We start from the raw sequence: 20596 nt of genomic DNA, 5'->3' as shown, positions 1-20596 counted from the left end.
CGTTTTTTCTACAGACCCAGCTACAGTGTGTTTTTGTACTTGCTTAGGGCTAGTTTTGTCTTTAGGGTCCTGAGAACACGGCTTCTGATTCCTCGATGTGGCGTCAGAGGTCATGTTTTAAATCAGGCAATCTCCAGGTAGCCCGCCTCTTGGAGCAGGGTCCTTGCGCTGAACCTTGGGACTACAGCCGGGGAGGCGGGGTCCTTTTCTGGAGCGGTCGCGCAGGTAGTGGATGTGGGGAGCTGGGCTCCGGGAGACATGTATTACAAGTTTAGTGGCTTCACGCAGAAGTTGATGGGAGCATGGGCTTCGGACGCCTATAGTCCGCAGGTACGGGTTGCGTCGTACCAGCTTCGACGGAAGGAGTGGCTCCCCGAACTCCCGCGCCGGGCATTCGCGGCTTTGGAACGCGGGAAGCTTCTGCTTGCGGCTCGGTTCCTCGCCTCGCACCTCTCAGCGTCTCTCAACAACAGCTCGCTCGCTGTGTCACCGAGACCCCTTTTGGTGTAGTTGCTCTTCTGGTGGGGCTGGCCCTACGCAGACTTTGGGCTGGCATTCTGCACGGGTCAAGGTGACCCCCGGGATCGTTTGTCTGAGAGAGATGGCTCGTGGGGTCTGCAGGGCCCAGAATGTGACCCACTTGATCCCGAGGTTTGGCCTTTTTCATCTTTGAGGAGGTCCGACTTTCGGCCTCCCCTACGTTCCTTTGTCACCCCTTGTCACAGCCCCAAAGACAGCCTCACCCAAGTACGAGATTGGAGAGCGAGGATTATGGCACCTGGGGAAACCTTGGGGTGGGAGGGGCTAAATGCTCCGGATTGAGAAATTCAACGAGTTCCTTCAAATGGCTTGGGATGTTATCTGCAACAAGGTTACGCTTTCCCAGCTGTAAAATGGTTGACAGAGACCCATTATTTGGGTGATTTGAAAAGTATTCTAGTAATTGGAGTTTCATCCTCCAGCTGTGTGTTGTAAAGATGGGGGATTTTAGAGTGCCAGAGAGATTTGGGCTCAAATCCTGGCTTTTGCCGTTACGTGTGACTTTGGCCAAGTTACTTAATTTATTGTGAGCTTAGTTTCATTCATGGCAACTTTAGTACAGAATTAAATGAAGTGTGTGTCAGGTGACTAGCAAGTTTTGGCTGGTGGCTGGTTCTAGATGAGTTTTGGCTATTCTCTAGAAGCCGAGTCTGAGGTTACATTTTATTCATTCCTCATCCTAACAGTAGCATAGGAAGGCTCAGTGAGATGCAGCTGGACTGGAACAGTGAGGGGTCTAGGCGGGCTCTATTATAGTCTCCTATTTCTGTGAGACACTGCAGAGTGCTCAGGGGGAAGATGTTTAAGAATGATTTCAATCTAGGAGAAGGAGGGCAAGTTTTTTGGGAGTGGGGATGGGGAAGAATTTAAGAGTTTGTAAACATTGAGCATATGATAATATGTCATGCCTAGTAGCAACTGGGTTTTAGGTATGGAGTTTAATAGAGACTTGTGGGCATAGTAGAGCTGTAGTGGAGAGATTACCTAGGTGGTATATAGGGAAGAAATGTGGGACCATAATTAGCTTACAGAAACATGAGAGTGGAGAAGGAAAATTTGTCAAAAGAATAGTCCAGGATTAGACAGGAAACCAGTGCACTGACACTGGAACCAAATTGTTTTGAGCTGTAAGGAAGGAATGGTCAGTAGTGTTACAGTAATTTCTTTTACAGATTATGTGGGCAAATAGCCATTTTTATAATATTTAGTTCTACAGTTTATTTTTCAGTGCATGGATATTAGATATTACAGTTTGATGAGTTTTAAAAAACACACCTACTGTATAATATCTCTCCAGCAATATACAGTACATTAAATTATCCCTAGGAAGTCCCCTCCCCTCACCCCCACCCTCCACCCTCCCACCCCCCCCCATCCCTGGTCCTGTCTGGTCAGTCCCTATCTACCTTTCTTATTTTGACTTCTATTACTGTGGATAGTTTTGCCTATTTTTGAGCTTCAGGTAAATGAAACTACATAGTACTCTTCTGTGTAAGGCTTATTTTTTTATATATTATCGAGTTTCATTCATAGTACGTATATCAGTAATTAGTCCCTTTTACTGTTTTGTAGGGTTTAATTGTATGAATCCATCACAATTTATTCTGGTGGTGTTTATAGATGTTCTTTTATTAGAACTTTAGCATAATCTAGGTTTTGTTGCCTAGTAAGGAAAAAGTAAAATTTTGGACTGAAAACTGACATAATGGAATGAAACTGGCACTCAGGGTAGAGATTAATTTGACGTGTGTTTGATATAGACAGGGCTTTCAGATTTCTAGAACCTTTTGAATTGAGTTTCTCTTGAGAATTCAGACTTCTTAGTTATTTAAAGATTGCTTAAGTTATGTTGAAAGAAGTGATACCATGTGGGCTTTATATGAATTGTAGATTTCAGAGAGGGATTGTGACAGGAGCCCTTTCAAGGAGGTGCTCTGACTTTGGTAATTAGGAGTACTTCAACTTTTCCTTTCTTGGAAACAGCAACTGTAAAATGAACATGTTTGTAACTTTAAGTAAAGTGAATAACCTAACATGCATTGAATCACCTAATATGGAAAAGTTTATTCTGTTTAGTAATAGCACAGGTAGATATATTTTTTTTTTTTATTTTTATTTTTTTTGTAGAGACAGAGTCTCACTTTATGGCCCTTGGTAGAGTGCCGTGGCTTCACACAGCTCACAGCAACCTCCAACTCCTGGGCTTAAGCGATTCTCTTACCTCAGCCTCCCAAGTAGCTGGGACGACAGACAGGTAGAGATTTTTAAGTCAACTTGATGGCAAATATTAATAATTGTTTAGAGGGTATTTTCCAGTGATTGTTTGAAAAGCATTTTTCTTAACCTTTTCTATGTCTTATATCAAAAATAAATTGAGACCAATAAGCACATGAAAAAGTGCTCACCATTGGCTTGATGCCCATATGAGTTATGGTTCCAGCCACATACATCGAAGGTGGTAGGTTCGAGCCGGGCCCAGGCCAGCTAACCAACAAAGACAATTGCCACAAAAAGTAGCCAAGCGTTGTGGCAAATGCCTGTGGTCCCAGCTGCTTGGGAGGCTGAGGCAAGAGAATCGCTTGAGCCCAAAAGTTTGAGGTTGCTGTGAGCTGTGATGCCAGGGCACTCTACCAAGGGCGACATGGTGAGACTCTATCTCAAAAAAAAAAAAAAACAAAGTACTTACCGTCTTTAGTCATTAGGGAAAACAAATCAAAACAACGAGAGGGCGGCGCCTGTGGCTCAGTCAGTAGGGCGCTGGCCCCATATACCGAGGGTGGCGGGTTCAAACCCAGCCCCGCTGAACTGCAACCAAAAAATAGCTGGGCGTTGTGGCGGGCGCCTGTAGTCCCAGCTACTTGGGAGGCTGAGGCAAGAGAATCGCTTAGGCCCAGGAGTTGGAGGTTGCTGTGAGCTGTGTGATGCCATGGCACTCTACCGAGGGCCATAAAGTGAGACTGTCTCTACAAAAAAAAAAAAAAAAACGAGAAACCATTTCCTATCTGTTAGAATGCCTGTACTCAAAAAGACAAGTATTGATGAAGATGTAGAGAAACTGGGAGTCTTACATTTCTGGCTAGAATGTAGTGGTGCAGCCACTTCCAAAAATAGTTTGTAGGTTTTTTTTTTGGCCAGGGCTAGGTTTGAACCCGCCACCTCCGGCACATGGGACCAGCACCCGACTCCTTGAGCCACAGGCGCCGCCCTATAGGTTTGTTTTTTTCAAAGGGAAACATTGGCTCGGCGCCTATGGCTCAAGCGGCTAAGGTGCCAGCCACATACACCTGACCTGGCGGATTCGAATCCGGCCCCGGCCTGCCAAACAACAATGATGGCTGCAACCAAAAAAGACTCAGGTGTTGTGGGAGGCGCCTGTAGTCCCAGCTACTTGGGAGACAGAGGCAGGATAATCACTTGAGCCCATGAGTTGGAGGTTGCTGTGAGCTGTAATGCCATGGCACTCTACCCAGGGCGAGAGCTTGAGGCTCTGTCTCAAAAAAAAAAAAAAAAAAAAAAAAATCACAAACTTTATTATTATTTTTTTTTATTGTTGGGGATTCATTTAGGGTACAATAAGCCAGGTTACACTGATTGCAATTGTTAGGTAAAGTCTCTCTTGCAATCATGTCTTGCCCCCATAAAGTGTGACACACACCAAGGCCCCACCCCCCTCCCTCCTTCCCTCTTTCTGTTCCCCCCATAACCATAATTGTCATTAATTGTCCTCATATCAAAATTGAGTACATAGGATTCATGCTTCTCCATTCTTGTGATGCTTTACTAAGAATAATGTCTTCCACGTCCATCCAGGTTAATACAAAGGATGTAAAGTCTCCATTTTTTTTAATGGCTAAATAGTATTCCATGGTATACATATACCACAGCTTGTTAATCCATTCCTGGGTTGGTGGGCATTTAGGCTGTTTCCACATTTTGGCGATTGTAAATTGAGCTGCATAAACAGTCTAGTACAAGTATCCTTATGATAAAAGGATTTTTTTCCTTCTGGGTAGATGCCCAGTAATGGGATTGCCAGATCAAATGGGAGGTCCAGGTTGAGTGCTTTGAGGTTTCTCCATACTTCCTTCCAGAAAGGTTGTACTAGTTTGCAGTCCCACCAGCAGTGTAAAAGTGTTCCCTTCTCTCCACATCCACGCCAGCATCTGCAGTTTTGAGATTTTGTGATGTGGGCCATTCTCACTGGGGTTAGATGGTATCTCAGGGTACAAACTTTATTTTTTTTTTATTTTATTTTATTTTTTTATTTTTGGCCGGGGCTGGGCTTGAACCCGCCACCTCCGGCATATGGGACCGGCGCCCTACCCGTTGAGCCACAGGCGCCGCCCCAAACTTTATTTTTTAATATTCACTCTCCTACCTCCAAAATTGCTTGAATGCCCTAATGTTTTCCTTTCCCTCTACCTCTTGGGATTGGGGAAGAGGGTGAAGAAAAAAAAAAATAATCCTCCAAAATTTTAACTTTTTAAATATAGAAACCTATCAACCCTCTCACTCTGATTTCGAACTGGAAACCGGTTTTACTCTGTAATGACTCAATTCATTTCTAACTACAAATTAGACATCACCTCCATTTCCCTCTGACATCTTACACTCGCCAAGTGCAAATCCACTCAAGAGGTTTCTGTCTCTGTGAAAGGCACAACCGTTCTCCTGTCCTGGTCCCCAACATCTCTCCTCAGAGAACAAATCCGACCACAGTTTTCTGCATCAAGCTACTCTATAACTTTGTACTCATTTCTCACAAAATTAAGTCCTGACTTGGCACGGTGGCTCACGCCTGTAATCCTAGCCCTTTGGGAGGCTGAGGCAGATGGATTGCCTGAGCTCAGAAGTTGGAAACCAGCTTAAGCAATGGGGTCTCTTTTTGTAGAGAAAAAAAAAAAAAGCTGGGTGTTGTGGCAGGCGTCTGTAGTCCCAGCTACTCAGGTAGAGAATCACTTGAACCCAAGAGTTTGAGGTTGCTGTGAGCTGTGATGCCATAGCACTCTACTAAGGGTGACCAAGTGAGACTGCCTCAAAAAAAAAAAAAAAAAAAAAGGCTTGGCGCCTGTGGCTCAAAAGGCACCAGTCACATACACTTGAGCTCGAATCCAGCCCAGGCCCACCAAACAACAATGACAGCTGCAACCAAAAAATAGCCGGGTGTTCTGGTGGGCGCCTGTAGTCCCAGCTACTTGGGAGGTGGAGGCAGGAGAATCGCTTAAGCCCAGGAGTTGGAGGTTGCTGTGAGCTGTGATGCCACAGCACTCTACCCAGGGTGACAGCTTAAGGCTCTGTCTTAAAAAAAGAAAAAAAATGGAAACTTTTTTTATTATATATTTTACTATATGACTAGCAGGTCAGTTCCTAGTTAAGATGGCAGAATCATATTCTAGAGCAGTGATTTTCAACCAATATGCCGTGGCACACTAGTATGCTGTGACAAGATCTTAGGTGTATCGGGAAAATTTTTAAAGTTTATTAAGGCTCAGGCGCTCACACGTGGCTCAGGGTTAGGGCGCCAGCCACATACAGCAGGGACCTGGCAGGTTTGAACCTGGCCCTGGCCTGCTAAACAACAATGACAACTACAACAAAAAAATAGCTGGGCATTGTGGTGGGTGCCTGTGATCCCAGCTACTTGAGAGGCTGAGCAAGAGAATGGCTTAAGCCCAAGGGTTTGAGGTTGCTGTGAGCTATGATGCCACGGCATTCTACTGAGGGTGACATAGTAAAACTATCTCAAAAAAAAAAATTATTTTCAAAAGAAATTCAAAGCACAGTAAGTATATTCTTTTTAACTCTTTTTTCATCAACATAATTTAAGTGTACCACAGAAGTATAATATAGGTTCAAGTGTGCCATGAAATAAAAAAGGTTGAAAAACACTATTTTTCTTTTTATTCTGTCTATTTATTGTAGGCAAAGGGGGCAGTGAGATCAAGGAAGGTTGCGGGCTAGAGGAGAATCATTGAATAGGTTAAGTTTGACTGCAGAGGATGGAGGTAGATCATGAAGGACGAGGATAGTAGGATTTAATTTTTTTTTTTTTTTTTGAGACAGAGCCTTAAGCTGTCACCCTGGGTAGAGTGCTGTGGCATCACAGCTCACAGCAACCTCCAACTCCTGGGCTCAAGCGATTCTCCTGCCTCCACCTCCCAAGTAGCTGGGACTACAGGCACCCACCAGAACACCCGGCTATTTTTTGGTTGCAGCTGTCATTGTTGTTTGGTGGGCCTGGGCTGGATTCGAGCTCAAGTGTATGTGACTGGTGCCTTTTGAGCCACAGGCGCCAAGCCTTTTTTTTTTTTTTTTTTTGAGGCAGTCTCACTTGGTCGCCCTTAGTAGAGTGTCATGGCATCACAGCTCACAGCAACCTCAAACTCTTGGGTTCAAGTGATTCTCTACCTGAGTAGCTGGGACTACAGACGCCTGCCACAACACCCAGCTTTTTTTTTTTTCTTCTCTACAAAAAGAGACCCCATTGCTTAAGCTGGTTTCCAACTCCTGAGCTCAGGCAATCCATCTGCCTCAGCCTCCCAAAGGGCTAGGATTACAGGTGTGAGCCACCGTGCCAAGTCAGGACTTAATTTTGTGAGAAATGAGTACAAAGTTATAGAGTAGCTTGATGCAGAAAACTGTGGTCGGATTTGTTCTCTGAGGAGAGATGTTGGGGACCAGGACAGGAGAACTCCAGGGTAATTGGTGAATGGGAGGACGGTTCTGTGCCTTTCACAGAGACAGAAAGCTCTTGAGTGGATTTGTGAGTGGATTTGCACTTGGCGAGTGTAAGATGTCAGACGGAAATGGAGGTGATGATGTCTAATTTGTTGTTAGAAATGAATTAGTCATTACAGAGTAAAACTGGTTTCCAGTTCTAAATCAGAGTGAGAGGGTTGATAGGTTTCTATATTTAAAAAGTTAAAATTTTGGAGGATTATTTTTTTTTTTCTTCACCCTCTTCCCCAATCCCAAGAGGTAGAGGGAAAGGAAAACATTGGGGCATTCAAGCAATTTTGGAGGTAGGAGAGTGAATATTAAAAAATAAAGTTTGTGATTTTTTTTGAGACAGAGCCTCAAGCTGTCGCCCTGGGTAGAGTGCTATGGCATCACAGCTCACAGCAACCTCCAACTCCTGGGCTCAAGTGATTATCCTGCCTCTGTCTCCCAAGTAGCTGGGACTTAACAGGCGCCTCCCACAACACCTGGGTATTTTTTGGTTGCAGCCGTCATTGTTGTTTGGCAGGCCCGGGCTGGATTCGAATCCGCCAGCTCAGGCGTATGTGGCTGGTGCCTTAGCCTCTTGAGCCACAGGCTCCGAACCAGTGATTTTTTTTTTTTTTGTTGTAGAGACAGAGTCTCACTTTATGGCCCTCGGTAGAGTGCCATGGCCTCACACAGCTCACAGCAACCTCCAACTCCTGTGCTTACGCGATTCTCTTGCCTCAGCCTCCCGAGTAGCTGGGACTACAGGCGCCTGCCACAACAACCGGCTATTTTTTTGTTGCAGTTTGGCCGGGGCTGGGTTTGAACCCGCCACCCTTGGTATATGGGGCCCGGCGCCTTACCGACTGAGCCACAGGCGCCGCCCTTTTATTTTTTTTTTAAATGAGACCATCTTTGTTGTCCCAGTAGAGTGCTATGGCATCACAGCTCACATCAACCTCCAACCCTTGAGCTCAAGTGATTCTCTTGCCTCAGCCTCCCAAGTAGCTGGGACTACAGGTACCCGCCACAACGCCAGGCTCTTTTGGAGATGAGGTTGCTTTGGCTTAGGCTGGTCCGGAACTCCTGAGCTTAGGCATTCCACCCACCTCAGCCTCTCAGAGTGTTAGGATTACAGGCGTGAGCCACCGCTCCTGGCTGGTAAAGTTTGTGATTTTTACTTGACTTACAGTCCCCTTATCTTAAGAACAACTTTCAGTTGTTTTGTCCTTGCTTCAGGAATTTTGGAGGCTCTGCATCAAGTGTCATTTTATATAACTTTGGTTCTAAAATATTCAAGTCCGTATTGTGGTAAAGCTATAGTCTTCCTTAGTTTATTTATATGTTCAACAAACATTTACTGAATATGCTGTCTATGACAGTTGCTTTTCTAAGTCTTGGGTAGGTAAATTAGAGCAGTGAACAAAATATGCCAAAATCCTGCCCTCAGAAGGCTTCTATTGTAGTTGGGGGAGGCACAGTAAACAAAGTAGCTTATAGTATGTTAGATGGTGATAAGTGACATGGAACAAAATAAGGCACTAAAGGGAGGTAAGTTGTTCGTGGAGTAAGAGGGACGACATGTAGTTTTTTTTTTTTTTTGTAGAGACAGAGTCTCACTGTACCGCCCTCGGGTAGAGTGCCGTGGCGTCACACGGCTCACAGCAACCTCTAACTCCTGGGCTTCCGTGATTCTCTTGCCTCAGCCTCCCTAGTAGCTGGGACTACAGGCGCCCGCCACAACGCCCGGCTATTTTTTTTTGTTGTTGCAGTTTGACCGGGGCTGGGTTTGAACCCGCCACCCTCGGCATGTGGGGCCAGCGCCCTACTCGCTGAGCCACAGGCGCCGCCCGACGACATGTAGTTTTAAAAAGGGTGGTCAGAAAAGTCTCACCGAGAAGGTGACCTATGGACAAAGAGTTGACAAAAGTAAGTGTGCAAGCCATGTGGATACTTGGAGAATAGCTTTCTAGTAGGTATTACTAAAGTATTACTAATACTTTCTATAGTAGGGACAACTACCCCTCTGTGCCTGGGCGGAGAGGGGGGCTTTAAGAATTAGTTCAGTGGACTGGGGAAGAGGTAGAGAACGATGTAAGGAAGGCAAAGAAGGGGATGCATCTAGTAGAGCTCTGAAGGCCAGAAGACCTCTGGGTGTTGCTCAGTGACAAAGGAGGCCCTTGGAAGGGTTTGAGCTAAGTAGTAACATCCTCTGTTTAATACAATCACTGCTTGTTGTATTTAAGAGTATACTGCAGAGCAGCAGGCAATGGTGGAAGTGGGGAGACTGTTGTAAAAATTCAGACTAGAGTGTAGATTGATGAAGATACATGAGAAGTGGTCAGACTCCAAATATATTTTGAAGGTAGTGCCACAAAGATTTGCAGTGTGTGAATGACAGGTGATAAAAATAATTCTAAGGTTTGGCCTGAGTAGGAAGGATGGTATTGTAATTTATTGAGATGGGGAGGAACATATTTGAAGCTCAAATATGTTGAGGGTTGGGGCATCTGTAGTTCTGGAAAAGGTATAGATCAGTGGGTCTCAACCTTCCTAATGCCGTGGCCCTTTAATACAGTTCCTGTAGGTCATGACCCACAGGTTAGAACTGCTGGCATAGGTGAAAAGGCTTTACACTAGAACGCTTCCTATAAATAAAGTTTCTTGGTCAAGTGCATGCCTTTTTTTTTTTTTGAGACCCTCAAACTGTCACCTTGGGTAGAGTGCTGTGGCATCATAGCTTCTGGGCTTAAGTGATTCTCTTGCCTCAGCCTCCCAAGTAGCTGGGACTACAGGTGCCCTCCACAACGCCTAGCTATTTTTTGGTTGTATTTGTCATCATTGTTTGGCAGGCCCGGGCTGGGTTTGAACCCGCCAGCTCTGGTGTATGTGGCTGGCACCCTTAGCTGCTTGAGGTACAGGTGCCCAGCTGAGTGCACTCTTGAGAAGCTTAGTGCAGGTGATCTGGTTGCCTTGAAACAGTGGGAATGTTGGCTGCTTTTAAATCTTTTTTTTTTTTCTTTTTGAGACAGTCTCATTATGTCACCCTCGGTAGAGTGCTGTGGCGTAACAGCTCACAGCAACCTCAAACTCTTGGTTAAGCAGTTCTCTTGCCTCAGCTCCCCAAGTAGCTGGGACTACAGGCGCCCGCCACAGGCCTGGCTATGTTTTTTGTTGCAGTTGTCATTGTTGCTGGCCCGGGCTGGGTTTGAACCTGCCACCCTTGGTGTATGTGGCTGGTGCCCTACCCACTGAGCCTCAGGCGCCGCCTGCTTTTAAATCTTTGATGGGTAGGTGAAGTACTTCACCACCATATTAATATCCTTTACCTTTCTGGCCAAGACAGTTGAATTATTGATAGTGTGATATACTACAAGGCATCCCAAAAGTCACCCCTAAAGTTGCCATACACTGGGAAAATAGGAAATTGTAGCTAAAGTACCTTTATTTTGTAAAATATTCATTACAGAATTTTACCAAGTATTTCTAAAATATTCTCTACATGTTGGCTACCTCTTCGTTAAATTTTGTAATATTTTGTAAATAAAAGTACATTTAGTCACAGTTTTCCATTTGCTATATGTATGGCAGCTTTAGAGGTGACTTTTTTTTTTGAGACAGATTTCTACAATATTTATCACCCTTGGTAGAGTGCTGTAGCTCACAGCAACCTTAAATTCATGAGCTCAAAGGATCCTCTTGTCTCAGCCTCCCAGAGTGCTAGGATTACAGGCGTGAGCCACCACACTGGGCCACTCTTTACAAACATGGTGAACTTGAATTTTGCCTTCCTCATGGAATCTCTGAACTTTGTTTTAATCATCTGCAACATGGGCCAATAATACCTCATTTACAGAATTGCGAAGAGTAAATTTGACAGTTAATATTGTAGAAATCTGGAAAAAAGATTATGAACAAAGCAGAAATTAGGATTTTACACTGACTATAAAGTTATTAAAATAAAGCATTTAAAATTGGAGAATGTACAATTCATAATAATTGATGGAGTAAGGTAATGGGGTAGGTAACTTTTTTTATTTTTTTTATTATTGGGGATTCATTGAGGGTACAATAAGCCAGGTTACATTGATTGCAATTGTTAGGCAAAGTCTCTCTTGCAATCATGTCTTGCCCCCATAAAGTGTGACACACACCAAGGCCCCATCCCCCTCCCTCAACCCCCCTCCCTCCGTCCCTCTTTCTGCTTTGGGGTAGGTAACTTTAATCTTATGTTCTAAACTGTAACAAAATTGTAAATTGCAACATGGGATTATTTAAAGATGTTGAGATGGTTGATAATTCCTGTTTTCAGATGATACGTATACTGTTTAAAAACTTTGCTGTGCTTTTGAATCACTGGATGGGTGAGCAAACACAAAGCAGTTAGGTTTAATCCCTTCTAAAAATACTCAACATTAGTCCTGTCAGAACATGAATTTATTTTCAAACCATTTTTGCAGATGCTTAGTAGAAAAGGTTTAAAAAATTTTTGCATTTGAGGGGAAATGATCATTTCAAGGAGAAAATACAGTGAGCTCCTAGAATGTTATAAAGGAGTGTCTAACATTCTCCAATACAAATAGAGGTCTTTGATTTCTGTTTTGAGTGTTAAATTACTGAATGTGGCAAATACCTTCCCAAACTTTTTCTTTAAATGGTTTGTTTTTAAGCAATAATTGGAAAGGTGGGGCATGAGTAGTGGAATACTTAAAAGGGCTCTGGACATTAGAGAGTCTTGAATTTTAAAAACATTTCACTCTGTGGCTCGGCGCCTGTAGCTCAAGCGTCTAGGGTGCCAGCCACATACACCAAGGGTGGCGGGTTCGACTCCAGCCTGGGCCTGCCAAACAACAATGACAACTACAACCAAAAAGCCAGGCGTTGTGGCGGGCACCTGTAGTCCCCCAGCTACTTGGGAGGCTGAGGCAAGAGAATCTCCTAAGCCCAGGAGTTTGAGGTTGCTGTGAGCAGTGACACCATGGCCCTCTACCCAGGGTGACAGCTTGAGGCTCTGTCTCAAAAAAAAGAAAAAAAATTTCACTCTGTGAACTTAGTAAAATTACCTTCTTTGATCCTGTTTTCTCCTTTGTAAAATGGGAGTAATAATACTTCCCTAGAGTTGCTATCAGGATTAAATGGAGGTAATGGAGGCTGGGTGTGGTGGTTTACGCCTATAATCCTAGCACTCTGAGAGGCTGAGGTGGATGGATTGCCTGAGGTCACAGGTTTGAGACCAGCTTGAGGGAGAGCCAAGACCCTTGTCTCTAAAAGTAGCCGGGCATTGTGGCGGGTGCCTGTAGTCCAAGCTAGTCGGGAGCCTGAGGCAAGAGAATCACTTGAGCCCAAGAGTTGGAGGTTGCTGTGAGCTGTGACGTCATAGCACTCTACTGATGATGACAAAGTGAGACTGTCTCAAAAAAAAAGAAAAAAAAATGAGGTAATGGATGCAAAAAATGCTGAACATGATGCTGAGCACATAACAGGAACCACATAGATATTAGCTGCTGTTATTCCATAACAATATCTGTTATGGCAGAGTTCGTGCCATTTTATTCATTGTGCATTTCTAGGACAGAGTGGTTAGTAATGTACATTGAATGAGTGGATACATTACAGAGAATAGGCTGTGGCTCATTCTCATTTACTGGCCTGTGTCAGAAGAAACAAACCAAGTTTACTAAAATACTTTTTTTGTTGCCCTGTTGATCCTAATGCCTACCTGGTGAGAATGACATTAGGGTCTTCAATATCTGATGTTTAGAATAGGTTGTGCCAATTATAATTTATATTTCTTTGAGAGACAAGAATTAGAGGACTGATAACTATTTTAATTTGGGCAAGAGTTTTCCTTATTTGTCTGTAAAATGAAGAGGCTGAGATTGAACTCTGCTTTCCAACTTAAAAACATTTTTTTTCTAGTTAGAATTTAATATAAAAGTGGTTTTATTGTTTTCTAACTCTTACCTCCTTATTTTATTTTATTTTTTTTGTAGAGACAGAGTCTCACTTTATGGCCCTCGGTAGAGTGCCGTGGCCTCACCCAGCTCACAGCAACCTCCAACTCCTGGGCTTAAGCGATTCTCTTGCCTCAGCCTCCCGAGTAGCTGGGGCTACAGGCGCCCGCCACAATGCCCGGCTATTTTTTGGTTGCAGTTTGGCCGGGGCCGGGTTTGAACCCGCCACCCTCGGTATATGGGGCCGGCGCCCTACAGACTGAGCCACAGGCGCCACCCTTACCTCCTTATTTTAATCTGTAGGTTATTCTGGAGAATCATTTGCCACTGTAGGTTTATTCCTTCAGATAAAAAAACAGAATTCTGGGTGGTGCCTGTGGCTCAAAGGAGTAGGGCACTGGCCCCATGTGCTGAAGGTGGCGGGTTCAAACCCAGCCCCTGCCAAAAAACTGCAAAAAAAAATCCAAAGTTCCTCTTAGGTTCTTTTTTTTTTTTTTTTTTTTTCTTTGAGACAGAGTCTCACTGTGTCGCCCTTGGTAGAGTGCTGTGGCATCACAGCTCATAGCAACCTCAAACTCTTGGGCTAAAGCGATTCTCTTGCCTCGGCCTCCCAAGTAGCTGGGACTACAGGCGCCTGCCACAGTGCCCAGCTATTTTTTGTTGTAGTTGTCATTGTTGTTTAGCTGGCTGGGGCTGGGTTTGAACCCGCCAGCCTTGGTGTATGTGGCTGGTGCTGCAACCACTGTGCTATGGGCACTGAGCTAGGTTCTTTAAAAAAAAAAAACAAACAGCTTTATTGAGATATAATTTGCATACCATACAATTTGACCAATTAAGTATACAATTCAGTAGTTTTTAGTGTATTTACAATATGTGCAATCTTCACCACCATTAATTTTAGATCATTTATTTTTTTTTTTGTAGAGACAGAGTTTCACTTTATCGCCCTCGGTAGAGTGCCGTGGCGTCACACAGCTCACAGCAACCTCCAACTCCTGGGCTTAGGCAATTCTCCTGCCTCAGCTTCCCGAGTAGCTGGGACTACAGGCGCCCGCCACAACGCCCGGCTATTTTTTTGTTGCAGTTTGGCCGGGGCTGGGTTTGAACCCGCCACCCTCGGTATATGGGGCCGGCGCCCTGCTCACTGAGCCACAGGCGCCGCCCAATTTTAGATCATTTTCATAACCTCAAAAGGAAATCTGTTTTAGCTATTATCTCCTTTTGCCCCCTCTGCCTCACCCTGAACAACCACTACTCTACCTTCTGTCTCTAGAGTTTCCTGTTCTGGACTTAGCTATGAATGGAATCATACATTCTTCTGTGACTGTCTTCTTTCACTTGCACAATGTTTTAAGGGCTTATCCATGTTGTAGAATGTGTCAGTACTATCCCCTCTCTTATTATATGTTTTTTAACTTGGGGCTTTATTTTGGTGGACAGTTCAGTTACTTTATACTTTTGTTTTTATTTTTTATGTTTTTTGCAGTTTTTGGCTGGGGTGGGTTTGAACCCACCACCTGTGGTATATGGGGCTGGCATCCTACTCCTTTGAGCCACAGGCGCCGCCCGTGTGTATGTATTTTAATTTTTTTTTATTTTTAAACCATTATGGTTCTTCCAGATTGAGTTGTGGTTTTTTTGAGATAGAGTCTCATTCTGTTGCTCTGGATAGAGTGCCAAGGCGTCATAGCTCTCCACAACCTCAAACTTTTGGGCTTAAGTGATCCTCTTGCCTCAGCCTCATGAGTAGCTGGGACTGCAGGTGTGCACCACCACAACTGGCTTGTTTATTTTCTATTTTAGTAGAGATGGGATCTCAGGCTGCTCTCGAACTCCTGAGGTCAAGCACTCCACCTGCCTCAGCCTCCTAGAGTCCAGGGATTACAGGCATGAGCCACTGCCTGGCCCAATTGGGATGTTTCTATGCATACTGTGTGTCTATACTGTGTGTCTGGAAAAGTTTCTCAAGTCCACTGGAGGGTTAGACATTCCATATTAATACATAGATTATCTAGAAGAAAAAGGGGTAGGCAGTTCCCTTATGAAATTTAATTGAAAGTTCATAACAGATTATAAATGTACTAGTTTGGTAATAAGACAGAGACAGTGGGTATTTTTAAAAAAATTTATTTATTTATTTTTGGGACAGAGTCTCAAGCTGTCACCCTGAGTAGAGTGCTGTGACATCACAGCTCACAGCAACCTCAAACTCTTGGGCTTACGCAATTCTCTTGTCTTAGCCTCCCAAGTAGCTGCGACCACAGGCGCTCACCACAACACCCAGCTATTTTTTGTTGTTGTTGTAGTTGTCATTGCTGTTTTAGCTGGCCCGGGCCAGGTTCGAGCCTGCCAGCCTTGGTGTATGTGGCTGGTGCCCTACCCACTGAGCTATGGGCTTTGCCCAGACAATGGATATTTCTGGAAGCTCAGATTAGGCCTTTGTTTTTGTTGTTTTTTGCCCTACACCCCAATCTCAATGACAGGGAGTTCTTGACAGGGTTTGCTCTGGGAAAGTGGATTGGGGTGTTTTGTCAAAATTTTGAAGACCAACTAAAGGGCTTGAATGCAGACTTGGGAAGATGTTCCTTCTGCTGCATATGGTTGAATGGCTGTCTCCACTATTTCAGACAGTCTGTTCCTTGAAAATTTTTTCCAATTTGTGTTTTCCTTTTTTTCTGCAGGGATTAAAGCCTGTGGTTTCCACAGAGGCACCACCTATCATATTTGCCACACCTACTAAACTGACCTCCGATTCCACTGCATATGATTATGCTGGGAAAAACAAGGTTCCAGAGCTGCAGAAATTTTTCCAGGTAAGGGAAGATACTAAGCCTGTGAAATAAAAAGGCTTAAAAAAAAATCCCTTTTGAAACTGTGTCTTTGTTTTTTTGAGTCAGAGTCTTGCTCTGTTGCCTTGGCTGGAGTGCAGTAGCATCTTCATAGCTCACTGCAACCTCAAACTCTTGAGTTCAACTGATCCTCCTGCCTCAGCCTCCCAAGTAGCTGGGACTACACTACACTTGGCTAAATTTTTCTGTTTTTAATAGAGATGGGGTCTTGTTCTTGCCCAGGGTGGTCTCAAATGCCTGACCTTAAGTGATTTTCCTATGTGAGCCTCCCAGAGTGCTGGGATTACAGACATGATCTGGCCTAAACTGAGTCGAAATCTAGTTTATTACTTTTCAACCTCTTTCTTGTTCTTCTTGTTTTCTTTTTCTTTCTTTCTTTTTTTTTTTTTTGAGACAGAGTTTTACAACAACAAAACAAAATTCATTGCTGCTGGAAGTAGAGCAGGCCCTCTTGGATTTGCTGATCAACAGAGAGAAGCCAGAATTGTAGTTTTAAATATGATTAATCTCCCTACAAATTGTCGAGAAGTTAGTGACCTGACCAATTCTCGGATGCCACTGGAGTGGAAGTGCCTGCTTTAGCTATTGCCTTGGGTAGCTTCTCTCATGCTCCCCAACATATGTCCAAATTCAGATCTGTCTTGGGGATAGAATACTTTTGTTTTGATCAGTTTTAATGTCTTTTTATTTGACAAGATTTGAGAGGGCATTTAGAGTCTTGAAGATGCAGTGGGGAGGAATTTTGGATACTGAAAAGTAATAAACATATTTTGGAGTCTGATTATTGAACATAAAGAAGGCTGTTGAATTCAAAATGGACTTGAATCTGTTAATTGAACTCATGTGCCCTGACTCAGAAACCAAACTAAATGTAAAAATAGATGGAGAACATTTCTTGTGCTTGTACTTCTGTTTAGCTGCTGATTACCTTTGCATTTTAAAAAATTCCCCAACGCCCCATTCCTAATTAAGCAGTATACGTGATAAATGCCTTAGAAAGTTGGAATCTGTTATCCATGTTCCCTGAGGCTGCATTTTGGAGATGACTTTGGATTTACGAGCTTCAGCTGTAGAAAATATATTAGTGTTTTAGTTAGCATTCTGGTGGATTAGGGTTTTTTCCCATTACAGTGTATTGATGAATTAGTTGCAGAGTAGACAGATCTGTTCTTTATTAGCCTAAAATTGTAACATCTTTTTCTTATCAACCTTGCCCTTGTTAATTTTTGCTTTCAAGAAATCCGACGGTGTGCCTGTCCACCTGAAACGAGGCCTGCCTGACCAAATGCTTTACAGGACCACCATGGCGCTGACCGTGGGAGGGACCATCTACTGCCTGATCGCCCTCTACATGGCTTCACAACCCAAAAACAAATGAGTTAGGCTGCAGAGGACTGGTTTGCTTTTTGGCATAAACCCTTTGAATTTTCATTATTTCTGTTAAAATTATTTTTTTTACTTGGATGACCTATTTGTTTTGCAAGAAAAACAAAGATATGAAGACAATATTTTGGTTTATGAAATGCTCATTTGACAGTTAAAACTATTGTTTAAAGAAATGACACTATGCTCTTGTGCTTGTGCTCCTGATTTCCCTGGAGGTTCTGGATGAAGGTTGCACATGGGGTCATTAACATCAGTCTGTGTTGAGAACCTCAGGGACTTAGGATTGCACTTTTGAGCATGGAGTGCAGAAGGCTTTCTGGATTTGGATGTGACCAGGGAAGGGAGACAGATGCCAAGGTCAGGTGCATGAAATGAGGGTTCGAGTTAGTGGTCACTTAGGGGATTTTTCCATCTTGCAGTAAAATGTTAATAGCAATTATTTGTTGGGCAGTTCAATTTAAAGGGTTTTTTGCCTCATCTCAGATCTTTCGTGAAATTGTATGTGTAGTTGTGTATTTATTCCACCGTGGGAACAGAGACCACCTGTTTAGTGTTGTACTTTAGACTGTTGTCTGTTAATGTGGCTGTGCCACAAATTCTCCTTTATCTTTTAAAATGTTATGGCTTTAAATTATAATTACTTTGATAGTGGAATAAATGCATGAAGGAAAAATTTAAAGTTTGAAGTTCTTTTAAATTAAATGACCTTTCAGGCTCGGCACCTGTGGCTCAAGCGGCTAAGGCACCAGCCACATATACCTGAGCTGGCGGGTTCAAATCCAGTTGGACTGCCAAACAACAATGATGTCTGCAACAAAAAATAGCTGGGTGTTGTGATGGGCACCTTAGTCCCATCTACTTGGGAGGCAAAGGCAGGAGAATTGCTTGAGCCCCGGAGTTGGAGGTTGCTGTGAGCTGTGAAGCCATGGCACTCTATCCAGGGTGACAGCTTGAGGCTCTGTCTCAAAAAAAAAAAAAAAAAAAGACCTTTCAGAATAATTTTGGAACCTTTCAGGCATCTTATACCCTGGTTTAATTTCTTTCTTTTTAATTAGACTCCAGATAATCTTTACAAAATGGTTCCTCACAGTCAAGTAGTAGGAGCCTAATAGCATGTTGATGATTACTATATATGTATATATATGTTTTTTTATTCCTTGAGATAGTCTTCTATTGCCCAGACTGGAGTGCAGTGGAACAATCTTAGCTCACTACAGCCCTGAATTCCTGAACTCAAGCGATCCTTCTGCCTCAGCCTCCTGAGTACCCGAGACTATAGGCACATGCCATCACACCTGGCTAAAGATTTTTCTGTAGAGCTAGGCAGGGTCTCACTGTGTTGGCTATTCTCAAATTTCTGGCCTCAAGCAGTCTTCCCTCCTCAGTCTCCTAAAGTGCTGGGGTCACAGGTGTGAGCCATTGTGCCCTGCCTGTATGGTTCTTTAATAAAAAAATCTGTTTGCCCCTTAGTGAATTGTGCCTGTAATGCACAATTTATTTAGACACTAATTTCCAATGCTGTCATGATTGGTAGGCTTCACTTAACCTTACACCAATGCTGAAAAAAGGTAGAATTTTATTATATATAAAGTGATGGTCTGAATCTTGACATAGCAAAAAACAGTGGTGAGGATACTATATGGTGATTAAAGATGGCATTCTCACAGCTAGGAAACCCTTATTCATATATCTGTACAAATTTAAATTTTACTCTTTTTTTTTTAAAGAGACAGTCTCACTTTGTCACCCTTGATAGAGTGCTGTGGCATCACAGCTCGCAGCAACCTCCAACTCCTGGGCTTAGGCGATTCTCTTTCCTTAGCTTCCCGAGTAGCTGGGACTACAGGCACCCTCCACAATGCCCAGCTATTTTTTTGTTGCAGTTTGGCTGGGGCTGGGTTTGAACCTGCCACCCTTGGTATATGGGGCTGGCGCCCTACTCAGTGAGCCACAGGTGCCACCCTAAATTTTATTCTTCTTTTGTTTTCCTCAAGTTTGGAAAATCTCAAACTATAGAAAAACTGTAAGAATAGTAGAATATGCACCTGTGTATCCTTTGCTTAGGTCACCAGTTATCACTATATTTCCACCTTTGATGTTTTGGGGCAACCACAATGCATACATGCAGTTTTAGCTGAATCTTCTTTTAAGTTTAAGTTATGGAATTATGATAAATCAGCTATAACTTTTTTAGCAGGTATTTCCTAAATGTCAGGACATGTTCCTTCATAATCATAATACAGTTGTCAAACTCAATAAAGTTAACATTGATAATAGAACTCCCATGTAATACATAGTCTATTTTCAGATTTCCCAATAATGTGTTCTTTGTAATTGTGTGGGTTTGTGTGTATGTTTGAGACAAGGTCTCACTGGGTTGCCCAGGCTGGAGTATAGTGACATCACAGCAGCTCTGGGCTCCAGTGATCCTCCTGCCTTGCCTCCTATAGTAGTGTTTTTTAAAATAACAGCTTTTTGGGATATAATTCACATACCATACAGTTCATCTAAAGTTTACAGTCCATTGGTTTTTTTCTATATTCACTTGTATAACCATTACTACCATCAATTTTAGAACATTTTTATCACCCTAAGAAGAAATCCGTAAGCAATCATGCTCCTTCCCCACCCCCATGCCTTGGTAAGTACTCACCTACTTTACATCTCTGGATTTGCCTTTTTGGGACATTTCATATACCTTGAGTCATCCAATGTGTGATGTATATGACTGACTTCTCAGTGAAATATTTTTGAGGTTCATCCACTTTGTAGCATGGATTGGTACTTCATTCCTTTTATGGCTGAATAATATTTGATTAGACATACTACATTTTGCTTATCTGCTCATCTGTTGACATTTGAGTTACTTCCATTTTGGGGCTATTATGAATACTGCTGCTATGAATAATAGTGAACAAGTTTTTATGTGGACATTTCTCTTGGGTATATACTTAGAAGTGGAATTTCTAGGTTATATGGTAACTCTATGTTTAACTTTTTAGGGAACTGCCAGACTGTCTCCAACTCAGCTGTACTATATTGCTTTCTCACTAGCAATTATAGTTCGTTTTTTTTTTTTGCTTTGGGTTTGAGATACAGTCAAGGATCATACATTGCATTTAGTTGTTAATGTTTCGTTGGTCTCCTTTTATCCACAACAGT

At 43.1% G+C, this 20596-nt stretch overlaps 1 protein-coding gene across 1 annotated transcript; it reads left to right on the top strand.

Annotated features, from left to right (window-relative positions):
* The first annotated feature begins 188 nt into the window (after positions 1 to 188).
* On the top strand, positions 189 to 19713 carry LOC128583844 (cytochrome c oxidase subunit 7A-related protein, mitochondrial). Its single transcript, XM_053588468.1, has 3 exons — positions 189 to 330; positions 15881 to 16012; positions 17286 to 19713. The coding sequence occupies exons 1-3, from the start codon at positions 259 to 261 to the stop codon at positions 17424 to 17426; spliced, it is 345 nt and encodes a 114-aa protein (XP_053444443.1). The 5' UTR covers positions 189 to 258; the 3' UTR covers positions 17427 to 19713.
* Positions 19714 to 20596: the final 883 nt, after the last annotated feature.

The sequence above is a fragment of the Nycticebus coucang genome, chromosome 4 (assembly GCF_027406575.1).
Source record: "Nycticebus coucang isolate mNycCou1 chromosome 4, mNycCou1.pri, whole genome shotgun sequence".
NCBI classification, from domain to species: Eukaryota; Metazoa; Chordata; class Mammalia; order Primates; family Lorisidae; genus Nycticebus; species Nycticebus coucang.
The sequence above is the reverse complement of the archived record's forward strand: the minus strand, read 5'-3'. Positions and strand labels throughout refer to the sequence as shown.

Excerpts from the sequence above, each read along its gene's own strand:
- LOC128583844 (XM_053588468.1), top strand. The coding sequence starts at position 259 with ATGTATTACAAGTTTAGTGGCTTCACGCAGAAGTTGATGGGAGCATGG. Across the intron at positions 331-15,880 it reads CGGACGCCTATAGTCCGCAG|GGATTAAAGCCTGTGGTTTC; the intron begins GTACGGGTTGCG and ends TTTTTTCTGCAG. Across the intron at positions 16,013-17,285 it reads AGCTGCAGAAATTTTTCCAG|AAATCCGACGGTGTGCCTGT; the intron begins GTAAGGGAAGAT and ends TTTGCTTTCAAG.